This window comes from Bidens hawaiensis, unplaced genomic scaffold (genome assembly GCF_021521415.1).
Source record: "Bidens hawaiensis isolate Kalapana, Puna unplaced genomic scaffold, B.hawaiensis_p1.1 tig00041171_1, whole genome shotgun sequence".
NCBI classification, from domain to species: domain Eukaryota; kingdom Viridiplantae; phylum Streptophyta; class Magnoliopsida; order Asterales; family Asteraceae; genus Bidens; species Bidens hawaiensis.
In genome coordinates, this window is record NW_027497285.1 from 45,378 (window position 1) to 58,323 (window position 12,946).

Sequence of the window (12,946 nt, forward strand, 5' to 3'; positions counted from 1 at the left end):
ATAAATAAAAAAACAAGAAAGGAAAACATGTTGAGTATATAATCGGGTAAATTAGTATATGTTATCGGGTAAATGGGTTAGGAATATCACCATAACCCATACCCATCTCATACCTGCTAAAAGTTTCAAAAGCAATCACTTACCCGTCACGAATGCTTTAGGTTTTCCCACTGGGTTTGGCTTTCATTGCCATCATCAGAGAAAACTATTACTAACCAATCACTTTTTTTTCATTCTTTAAAAGGCTATAAATGTATAGAAATAATAATAAAAAAACCCACAAAGTTATATGTATCTTTAAATAACGTTTATTTTAATTAAAATATTTGTTGTTTTTTAACAATACTCGGTTATTGTTATATGATTATAACTCATGTATTTGATTCGCTTGCGTGTCCAACGCGTTTACTGGATAAGTTATTCATTGCATGACCTTCAAGGATCAACTTCATCAGAAGTAATGATTTAAGTAGACACTATCCACGAGTTAGAATACTTTATGTCAAAATTCCGCTTATATGTCTATATACAACTTTATATGATTGTATAGACCTGTACATATAGATTGTATTGTACATATAGATTGTATACATGTGGTATAACCTTATCCGAAACTATATGTTAATCATACTTCAAAAGGCTGAATTTTTAGGGATCTATACACCCATATAACTTGTCATAACACGATTTAATCCCATTTCTATATAATTTTAAAGGGAGATCGAAACTTGGTAAAAAAAATATATGGTCTTCTCTTAGGGTTTCGGAAGGGTGTTAAACACAATAAGCTAACTTGATCTGGTTTAACAAACTCTTAAACTAACCACGCTTCATTTTGCTTATTCATGTTATTTGTGTGTTTTGGTGAAGATTGCGAGCTAAACTCATTAGTTCACTTAGATTAGATGACCTCTAGCCAACGTGGACCACATTTTGTGATGAATATGTTGATGTTTTTACAATGTTTTGAAAATTGTAAATTAATTGTGTCTATTTGACTTAATTATACATTTGTGTTATGATGGTTAATAATGAATATATGCGTATGTATGCTCATCACATCATTAACCTTTGGTAGATAGTTAGAAAACTAAGCATTCTTAGGTACATGCTTAGAAAAATTGTCCTTTTGTTGCATATCGCTCATATCATTGTGTATGTTAGAGTTACAACTTACTTGCATAAATTTGTTGTTTCGAATATTCGTGGTATGATAATCACAAGTTAAGGAGATTTTATGATTATTATTTTTATCATGCAATTTTAGGTGGTTAGCATTTTTTTTTACCAACAATGATTCTTTTAAAACTTATAAAGAACAAAGAAAAAAAATTGCAACTTTCATCTTTGTTGGGAAAACAATGGTTTAATCTTTAATCAACCTTAATGTTTTGAAAATGACTTAATTAAGACAATGTGACATAAAATAGTTTTAGTTTATCATTGATAACTATATGTCACACACATGCCCCTTAACAGTTAACACTTGATTAATTATCATATGTCGCAATTAGGCAACATAAGACTTAATCTAGACTATATACATCCAAGATCAAGATTATCAAGTTCATGTCTATCAAGGGTTAAATCAAGGATTTCGACACCAACATGAAGATGAAGAATCGCAAGACAAATCCATTTAAGAAAAATTAACAACTTAGTTAAAATAGGTTGTTAGTTTTATAAACTTAGGATAAGTTTATAAAAATATATTTAAACATAATTTTGTTTAAATATAAAAATATTTGAAAGATTTATTCCATTCTTGGTAAGTGTTCCATACTTTAAACAATCAAACTCGCCAAATGGGCAAGTCAACCTTATAGAAAATAAGGGTTGATGTTTTGGATGAAGTTTATAAATTAGGTTTATCCATGAAGAGCCTACCCATGAGACAGGCTCAGGGACAGGCCTCCAGCCCAATAATCCAAGCAAGGCCCAATGAAGGCAGGCTCAATAATGAAAGAAGTTCTAGAAGATGGCTTGGAGGGAAGATGGTTTGCGGGGGAAACTCATGCAACAACTCTGTTCCGGTTGGTGGCCCGAAGCACGCATGTCCTAGGATAAGGGGCAGTAACCAGGAGATAAAGATCTGCGAAGATAGCAAGGCCCGCAGGAAACAAGATTGGACCAAAGGACTCGGCCGGATGAAATAGACCATAGGATCATTCACACACATGTTTGTGTCTATAAATAAGGAAAGATAACACTTGTATTGATTCATACACAATACACCATACATACTTCGCACCACACACTTTACATCGATCCCATTCTTGTAATCGTTAGGAACCTTACCCGGTCCGCCGGAATAGGATCCAACATTGGCGCCATCCGTGGGACCTCTTGATCACGGGTCTTACTTCGACATCCAAGAATGGCCGATCAAACCTCAAAAAACATGCCACCTCCTTTCCCTTCGAATTCAGGGAAAGGTCACGTCGTTAACGAAGAAGCAAGTGAAGTTCAGCAGGAACCTGATGTCCGACCAGGAGACGGAGGGCCCATCCTGGTGGAAGATATCACGGGGCAAGAAGGGGACGAGGAAGAACCCCGAGAAGAAGATGGAGAGAGAGAGGGATGGAAAGTTACCCCGGAGTTCATACGAGCCCATAGGGACGCCTTGAGGGCCTTTTCAGACGAAGAGGAGAAAAAGGAAAAACTAGAAACACTTCGGACCAGGCTCTCTTTCGAGACGCCCGGGTCGCAGTTGAATACAGAAGGCCCCAGTGTCCCCATCAGGGGTCCCGACGCGCTGATAGAATCTCTGGTAACCCTCCTATCCACTGCTAAGGGGAAGGAGAAGATATCGGGAAACCCACTGGACGGACCATACCGACCCAGGGACACCTCTAACGTCTCCAAGTTCACCAAACGTATAGCCGAGGCCCCTCTACCCCGAAAGTTAAAATATCCCTCTACGGTTGACAAATACGACGGCACACAAGATCCAGAAGACCATCTACATGCCTACCAGGGGGCTGGGATGGTGAGTGCTGGTCCATGCCGGTGTGGTGTTTATGTTCCCCCAAACGCTGACAGGGGGAGCCCGAGTCTGGTTTGACAGCATAGAGCTGGGAAGCATTGACAGTTATGAAGAGCTAAGACAAAAATTCCTTCGGAATTTCAGTCAGCAAAGAAAGGCCATGAAGAATTCCAACGAGATCCTCCATATACGAAGAAAACATGAAGAGAAAGTAGAGCAATTCATGGAAAGGTACATCTCTGAAAGCATGAATATAAAGGGAGTACCGGAGATAATGAAAATCTGTGGATTCATTAATGGGGTTAGGTTCTCCCAACTTACAGAAAAGTTAGGAGAGGATTTTCCCACCACCTTTGATCAGCTCATGGACCGAGTCCGAGATTTTGTTAGGGGAAAAGACACGGGATCCAAACTAAGGGAGTGGGTAGGAAAAAAGGGGGGAACTGCGGGAAGATATGTGTGACATTTGTCAATTTCGGGTTATTTTATACTTGTATTCTTAATGTAAACCCGACCTGTTTTGTATCCCGAACCTTTCGATATTATCAAAATGATGAATTGTATGTTAAATATTTGTTTTATAGTTGTTGGATAAAAAAAAAACCCTTTTCGGTTCTTAAAATTCCCCGAAAACGCTCAAAACGAACTCCAGGGACTAAAACTACCAAAATGGAGACTTGAAGGACCCATTTGTAGGTTGTGCTTTCTTGGGTCTATAACAAACCCATTTTCATGAAACACCCTTTATGAAAGACCCATTCAACTTACCCTATATATACACACTCATCTTCTTCATTTGTGCTTGCTCATTTCTTCATTTATCTCTCAAATTCTTGAATTCTAAGGTTGTTCTTCATAAGCTAATCTTTCATTTTAACTAACTTCTCAACACTTAAAGCTTGATGTTACAACATATATATAATATACACTCCTTGTTTACCTTCGGTCTTTCATTTCTCCGGTCTCGGCCGGTTGAAATGTCGGGCTAGTAAGGCAAGGTTACATGGAGGACTTTGTAGTCCTTGTTTATATATTTAACAAATCTAACCATATAACTTGTTATACTTGCTTAACTTCTACATATTTTAGTTTATTGTTCATATTTGTCAAGTTCCATGGTATTGGGTATGTGGTGACTAGCCTCGGTTTCATCCCGAGTTGAGAACCGAACCAAAAACCGAACTTTTGTTTAAAAGCTTTATTGTTAACTTTTTGAATGTAAAACTTGAGTATTATTATTTATAAGTTATTTTACAAGTTCCATGGTAATTGGGTATGTGGTAACCATCCTCGGTCTTATTCCGAGTCAAGGACCGAACCAAAAACCAAACTTTTGTTTAAAAGCTTTATTGTTAACTTTTTGAATGTAAAACTTGAGTATTATTATTTATAAGTTATTTTACAATTTCCATGGTAATTGGGTATGTGGTAACCATTCTCGGTCTTATTCCAAATCAAGGACCGAACCAAAAACCGAACTAAACCGAGTTCACTCGCTTAAGACACACAAGTGTGTTTTTAGCCACCAAAACTCATATTTTTCTTCAAGATTATATTTTAAATCAATTTTAGTTAGTTTCTAAACATACTTGGCATGTCGGTAACCAACTTGATCTTATAACAAGTTCGAACCGATAAGGTCGTATACTCGCTTAACGAACGTTAAGGTTCTTCACAATAGAACTACATACTTGGTTAAGTCTATTTTGATTTTATTGAGTTATCTCATAACATTTATTATTTTGGGAAGTTAACTGTGAGCTTGGTCAATTATCAAGTCTCGAACCGACAAACCCGAACACTCGTTTAAACCTCGTTTTGGGTATTCTTATAACCAAGGGTTTTGCAATATCGCATTTTAACCCACATTATTACTTAACATAGGTTGAGTAAAAAAAATAAAAAAAACTAATGAATAGAATACCGAGACCCGGTTTCGAGTAAACTTATTTTACAAAACTCGTTTCTTTAATTTCTCAAATATTTACATTTTAAATCCTAAACTTTATTTATTTACTTTATTTGTCATGTATTTTATTTTAAACCCTTCCAAGACTACCTACTAACACAAGACCCGTTTAATATAGGTCTTGCTCGTTAAACCGATCTCTCCGATTATTCACGACACTATCTTTCAAGTTACTTGTTAATGTGAGTACTTTTTCATCCCCCGTTTTCCATCTTTCGTTTTGGGGGTGGCATTGCATACTTATTCAAATTCAAATGATTTATACTTGAGTCTTAAACCACAACACGTATTGTTTATGTTTACTTAAATAAATGCTCGATTTGGTGTTATATGCTTTACATGATTATGTGCAAATTCTTGAATGCTAAGGCGGGTAGCCTCTTGAATACTAAGGTGCGTAGCCTCATCAAAGTATGATCATACGTTAATTCCGAGTATATATGGTATCCCCATATAGAAAGGTGTCGTCAATGTATTCTTATTGACGATTTCATTATTGTCGTCAATGTATTCTTATTGACGGTTCGTCAATGTATTCTTATTGACGGTTTTATTATCTAAATTGTTGCTATTATTTATTGTTTTCATATACTAGTTGTGGATTTCATACTATATACTTATTGTCCAAAACTATGAAAATTGCTCACCAACCTTCGTGTTGACAAAAATCTATTTTATGCAATGTTACATGTTTGATGTTAGCTTGATTGGATTACTTGAAGAAACTTATTATCTTGGCTTTAGGATATTAGAAAATAAAAGAACAAGTTATTTGTTTATCTATCTATTTGGCATTTTGTATGAACAATTGTTGTGTTATTTATGATGATATGGATTTAAATGAGTTGTTTAAATATTGTAACTTTATAGTGTCATTGTGCAATGAGCAATCATGTCGTGCCTCGACGTTTCCGCCTTCATTGGTCGGGGTGTGACAGATTTGTATCCCGAAATTGACAAATGTCACAATATGGAGGCAACCCCGTAGGACAGAGAAGAACATTAGGGGAAGGGGTCCGATTTTCCCCTTACAAGTCCCCACATCCTGTCAACGCATCCTACTACCCTCCACGCTTTTCCACCCCTAGCAGGGCGGACACTTTTCACCCTAAGCCTCTTTTGGGAGATCGGTTTCATACGGAAACAGGGATGTGATGACGGCTGACCAAGCCAAGTATACACCCCGGGCTTCCAATCAACTGAAGAAACCTTACAGGCCTAACCCCCCAGGGGTATTCCAACTATCACAAAAGCCCAGGGCATTCCACTGAGAGTTGCGTGCAGTTAACGAAATTATGGGAGGCTGCCCTTAAGGCAAGACAGCTACCGCTCCCTCCCAAAGAGGGGACCTTAAAGTTTAAGGAAGAAGATGAAGATAAACATTTTGTTGATATGATCCGACGAAGAGGGAATGAGGAAGAGCGCGAAGATCGGCGTATTAAGAAGGGGAAAGGTGAAGCATTTCCTCAGAATCCTGTATGGATGAACGTCCCCCTATCGTTCTCAGGACTAACTAACGAGGACACTAGGGAGATGCCGCTGAACATATCCGCCAGCGTTGCGGGACATCGGGTCACCCGGGTCCACGTAGATGGGGGAAGCGGAGTGGAAGTCATGTACGAGCACTGCTTCGCGAGACTCCAAAAGGAAGTGCGGGACTGCCTGGAAGAAGACGTATGCCGTTTGGTAGGATTTTCGGGGGAGGTCGTTAAGCCTTTGGGCTCCATAACCCTCCCTTTTAGTCTGAGGGAGGGCGCGAAGACTCGGATCGTCCAGCTTCGGTTCTCGGTAGTTAGAGCTCCGTCAAAGTACAACATCATACTGGGGCGCCCTGGCATGAGAGCCCTCCGAACCATAGCATCCACCGCACACAGATGCATCAAATTCCCAACCCCTGAAGAGGTAGCCACAATACGGTCCTCAGCTGAGATTGTCACCAGCATAGATCTAGAAGGGAAGTAAAAAAAGAAGCATGCAGGGACCGAGGAATGGGTCATCAACGGGGAATTCCCCGATCAGACGGTCAAGATAGGGACCTCGTTAACAGATAAAGGGAGGGTAGGGCTAAAAGAGCTGAGAAACATGGATGTGTTCACATGGAGACATGACGGGGATCCCCCCCCGAAACCAAGTGCAACACAGTGTCAAAGAGTTCCATTAGATGGAGCCTATAAAACAAAAGAAAAGAAGTCTGGGGCCAGAAAAAAGCCAAGCCGTATTAAAGAAACCCGAAAGTTATTACAAGCTGGAATATTCAGGAAGGTAAAATATCCACAATGGATCTCCAACCCAGTGATGATAGCAAAAGCCGACAATAGTTGGCGAATGTGTATTGACTTCAAGGATTTGAACAAGGCTTGCCCAAAAGATGCGTACTCACTCCCCGAAGTGGAGAAGAAGATAGAATCTTTGGCAGAATATCCCCTAAGGTGTTTTTTAGACGCCTATAAAGGATACCATCAGGTACATATGGACCCCAAAGATGAAGAAAAGACAGCTTTTTACACTGACGAGGGGACCTTCTGTTACACTAAGATGTCATTCGGTCTGAAAAACGCAGGAGCCTCGTACCAGCGTCTTATTATAACATCTAGGAAAAACCCATATTTATTTTGGACCAAATATGTCAACTTTGAAAGTTGAAGGATTAAAAATAATTTTAAAGGCAAGTAATGGGAAGAATAAGATAAGAAAAACAAAGCATACTTATGTTAAGGAAATAAGAAAATTCCATCCCACATGGAAACAAACAAAGAAATGAAAGCTCTTTATAAGGAAGCAAGTTTCCATAAAAATGTTTTAATGTAGATAACCTCTCTCCATAGTCCTAGCAGAGGGTGCGAAGCACCCGACGCGCTCGCGCAAGGACTCGGACACGGACACGGACTCGGACTCGGGCAATGGGCGTAATGTGGCGTTTTGATGGCGCACTTTGCACTTCGCACGCTCGCATCGCCGCGAGCCGCATAAAGCCGTTGTAGTATTTTTGGATAGTACAGGGACTGGAAATGGAAATATGAAAACTTGCATCTTCGCGATAAGTAAAGTTGCAAATCAGGCATCTTCGCAATACGCGAAAGACAAAAGACCTGAACCGACCTTGAAGCATCTTCGTGATACGCGAAGAAGCAAGACCAGGCATCTTCGCGATACGCGAAGTGGCATTTCTGCATGCGTGACACGTGGAGATACGTGGTAGCACCTGGTGACACGTGGCAACCCTACTGATGACTCGGCGAAGCTAGTGCACCTTCGCGATACGCGAAGTTGCACGATGTCAGCTATAAATAGAGGGGTGTTCGGCACATTCCAACTCACACCAACCACTTCACTTCTCACACGTTTTGCATCGTTTTGCGTGCCAAGCTCAAAAGGCGTACCGACCTCATGAAGCGTGCCAAGCTTCGAAGCTCTGACGATGTAAGCTCTGTTACGTGATATAGAGTAGAAGTGCCGCTCGATCAGTCATAGGCAATTAACTCCAAATACCCGTGCGAGGTAGGCGTTCTGATTAAGTTATTATTTTGTTATTATGATAGCTTAGACCATAGTCGAAGGTATAGCCCGAACCTTAATTAATGATAAGCATAATATAACTTTTTATAAGCAAGGGTTATAGTTAAATATTGTTTCTTTATTATTAAGAAACATAATCATGCAAGGGTTATAGTTAAATAGTATTTTAAGAAATATACTATTCATTCACACAGCTTATAGTTAAAGTTATATTTCTTCTTAAAGAAGAAACCTGGTATAAATGTTTCTTTCTGAAGAAGAAACTTGATATATAATTAATAAATAAACAAAGGGACTAAAGGTCCACATGTTTTGTACAAACAAATGATTTATCAAGGTTACAGCTATACAAAACAGACTACGGGGTCTAAAGCTAGATCGTTGGTCTAGATATTTATACAAATGTTATACTCAGACTATAGGTCCGAGATAACAGCCAATCAATCAATCTAAAAGCTGAAAACAGAAGCAGGAATCAGTAACTGAAACTGATTTACAGACAGGGGTCAGTAACCAAAACTGATCAATATACAGGAACCAGTGTCAGAAATTGATTTACAATCATAAAAGGTGAATTCGCCCTAAACTTTTACAACTCTTTTAGAGTCTGAACTGTTTGCATGGGATTTACGAATCCTTAAAACTTTGTATTACAATAATGAGAAATGGGCATACTCAAATTAAGAGTATACATGTGTCTGGATCCATACATACATGGTGACTCGGATTTCCCCAAGGCCATGCATATCATCAAACACGCATCTGGTAGTCTACAGGACTGATCAAAGAAATGATATTGTGTAGATGATTAATTGTACATGTACTCAGGGTAATTATAACCCAATTGAGTTAGGTGCCTAATGAGTATTGTCACAAAGGTATTGTTATTGTTTACACGCTGGTATTATTGAGTCAGCGTCATTCACCGGCTGTGTGCTGACGTATTTTTCCCCACATTTCAGGGAACTGTAAAGAATAGAACTGACAGGCAAGACTGATAAAAGATTGGAGACATAGTCATTAGAGGTGATCTGATGACTAAGATATTTTATTCAGAATATTATAAAGAATAATACTTTCAAAAGATATGTATTTAAATTATCAAACGGGTATTCAACTCCCGAGATTTCAAGGGTATTTAAATATACTATTCATTCACACAGCTTATAGTTAAAGTTATATTTCTTCTTAAAGAAGAAACCTGGTATAAATGTTTCTTTCTGAAGAAGAAACTTGATATATAATTAATAAATAAACAAAGGGACTAAAGGTCCACATGTTTTGTACAAACAAATGATTTATCAAGGTTACAGCTATACAAAACAGACTACGGGGTCTAAAGCTAGATCGTTGGTCTAGATATTTATACAAATGTTATACTCAGACTATAGGTCCGAGATAACAGCCAATCAATCAATCTAAAAGCTGAAAACAGAAGCAGGAATCAGTAACTGAAACTGATTTACAGACAGGGGTCAGTAACCAAAACTGATCAATATACAGGAACCAGTGTCAGAAATTGATTTACAATCATAAAAGGTGAATTCGCCCTAAACTTTTACAACTCTTTTAGAGTCTGAACTGTTTGCATGGGATTTACGAATCCTTAAAACTTTGTATTACAATAATGAGAAATGGGCATACTCAAATTAAGAGTATACATGTGTCTGGATCCATACATACATGGTGACTCGGATTTCCCCAAGGCCATGCATATCATCAAACACGCCTCTGGTAGTCTACAGGACTGATCAAAGAAATGATATTGTGTAGATGATTAATTGTACATGTACTCAGGGTAATTATAACCCAATTGAGTTAGGTGCCTAATGAGTATTGTCACAAAGGTATTGTTATTGTTTACACGCTGGTATTATTGAGTCAGCGTCATTCACCGGCTGTGTGCTGACGTATTTTTCCCCACATTTCAGGGAACTGTAAAGAATAGAACTGACAGGCAAGACTGATAAAAGATTGGAGACATAGTCATTAGAGGTGATCTGATGACTAAGATATTTTATTCAGAATATTATAAAGAATAATACTTTCAAAAGATATGTATTTAAATTATCAAACGGGTATTCAACTCCCGAGATTTCAATATAATAATATTTTATCTGAAAAGACTTTCGCTAATATTTTAATCTAAACGGGTATTCGGACCCGACATTTTATAAATGAATATTTTATTAAAAGGCTTCCACTCATATTTTTTTCAAATATTGAAATGGGTAATTGAACTCATTATTTTATAAGAATATTATTTTAAAAACTTCCGCTAAAACAAACCCGCAACTCTGATATATTTTCAAAACGAATACCAACTAACAGGTGTCACATCCAGGCCCTGAATCGGGGTGTGACATTTATGGACCAACTTTTTGAAGAACAAAGGGACAGAAACGTGGAGATTTATGTGGATGATCTGGTCATAAAAAGCAAACATGAAGAGGGAATGTTGAAAGACATAAGAGAAACATTTCAAACCCTAACAAGAGCCAACATGAAACTAAATCCAATGAAATGCTCTTTTGGGGTAGAAGAGGGGAAGTTCCTGGGGGTGTTGGTGACAAAAGGGGGGATTCGAGCCAATCCGTAGAAAGTGGAAGCACTGATACAGGTGAAGTCCACCAAGAACCTCAAAGAACTGCAGAGGCTTAATGGAAGACTTGTGGCTTTAAATAGGTTTCTTTCCAAAATAGCGGAAAGTACCTTGCCCTTTATGGCCGTTCTAAGAAGAAGTACAAAGAAGAGTAAATTCTGTTAGGACAGAGAAGCAGAAGAAGCCTTTCAGGAGCTGAAGAAACACCTATGTCACCTCCCTACGATTGCAACACCTCTGCCGGGGGAAACGTTGATACTATACCTTTCCCAAACACGAAAAACAATAAGTTCTGTGCTGATGGTGGAAAGGGGAGAAACACAGGTTCCCATTTATTTCATAAGCCGTACATTGAAGGGACCTGAAGAAAGATACATACCGGTAGAAAAACTGGTACTGGCTTTGATTTACACAGCGAGGAAACTCCGGAGGTATTTCCAAGCACATGTCGTGCGAATACTTACCAACCAACCTCTACAGCAAGTTTTATCAAAGCCCGAAGTCTTGGGCCGACTAACGAAGTGGGCAGTGGAACTGGGGGATTATGCGCTCGAATATCGGCCAAGAACGTCCATCAAAGGGCAGGTGCTGGCTGACTTTTTAGCTGAAACAGAAGAAGGGAAGGGTAGTGAGAAAGAGGAAGAATGTGGGGCAGGGAATAGTGAGAAGGCAAGGAGTGAGGAACCTTGGTGGAAGCTATACACCGATGGAGCCTCCAACGAAGAGGGAAGTGGGGCGGGGCTAATTTTAGTAAGTCCCAAAGGGATAAAGTTGACTTATGCAATAACGTTGAGTTTCCCAAGCACAAACAATGAAGCAGAATACGAGGCACTTTTGGTAGGGCTCAGGATTGCCAAGGAAATAAGAGTAAGAAAAGTGCAAGATCACGTTGACTCACTTCTGGTAGCCAACCAGATGGGAGGGACCTACGACGCCAGGGGCTCAAAAATGAGGGAATACCTAAAGGTGACTCATGAACTGATGAAAAAGTTCGAGGAAGCGGAGGTGATACACATTCCAAGGGGTTCGAACAAAAAGGCGGATGCTTTGAGCAAGCTGGCAGCAGTAGCCTTCGATCATTTGGCAAAAGAAGTAAAGGTGGAAACCCTCAAGCAACCGTCAGTAACAGAAGCTATGATAGCCAATGTAGAAACCCATAAAGAAAGTTGGATGACCCCCATCATTGAGTACCTGCAAGAAGGGAAGGTCCCGGAGGATAAAGAGAAAGAAAGGAAACTAAAAGTCAAAACATTACAGTATGAAATAATTGAAGGGAATTTTTACAAAAAGTTTTATTTGGGACCATCCTTAAGGTGTATTAATGAAGAAGAAGCAGAATACGTGATAAGGGAAATACATGAGGGGATTTGCGGAATGCATATGGGAGCTAAATGGTTGTGGCACGAGCAATGAGGGCCGGGTACTGCTGGCCATTGATGTTCTTTAGCATTTTTAAAGATATACAAAAATGTGACAGCTGCCAGATACATGCCCCGGTAGGGAGGAAACCAAAGTCAGCATTAATCCTAGTAAGTTCCTCATGGCCATTCCAGAAGTGGGGTATAGACATCGTGGGACCCTTTTCGGAGGGAACAGGATGGGCCAAATTTTTGGTGGTAGCAATCAACTATTTCACAAAATGGGTGGAGGCCAAGCCGCTTCGGACTATCACAGGTGAACAGGTCAAGAGGTTTGTATGGGAAAACATTGTTTGCAGATTTGGGCTACCATACGCCATAGTAAGTGACAATGGAAAGCAGTTTGCCAACAACCCGTTCAGGGAATGGTGCCAGCAATTAAAAATCAAGCAAATGTTCACGTCAGTAGCCCATCCCCAGTCTAATGGCCAAGTGGAAAGAGCAAATCGAAGTAT

The 12,946-nt window shown here is 39.2% G+C and overlaps 1 protein-coding gene across 1 annotated transcript; it reads left to right on the forward strand.

Annotated features, from left to right (window-relative positions):
* The first annotated feature begins 11,373 nt into the window (after positions 1-11,373).
* LOC143592736 (uncharacterized) lies at positions 11,374-12,486 on the forward strand. Its single transcript, XM_077072582.1, has one exon. The coding sequence runs from the start codon at positions 11,374-11,376 to the stop codon at positions 12,484-12,486; it is 1,113 nt and encodes a 370-aa protein (XP_076928697.1).
* Positions 12,487-12,946: the final 460 nt, after the last annotated feature.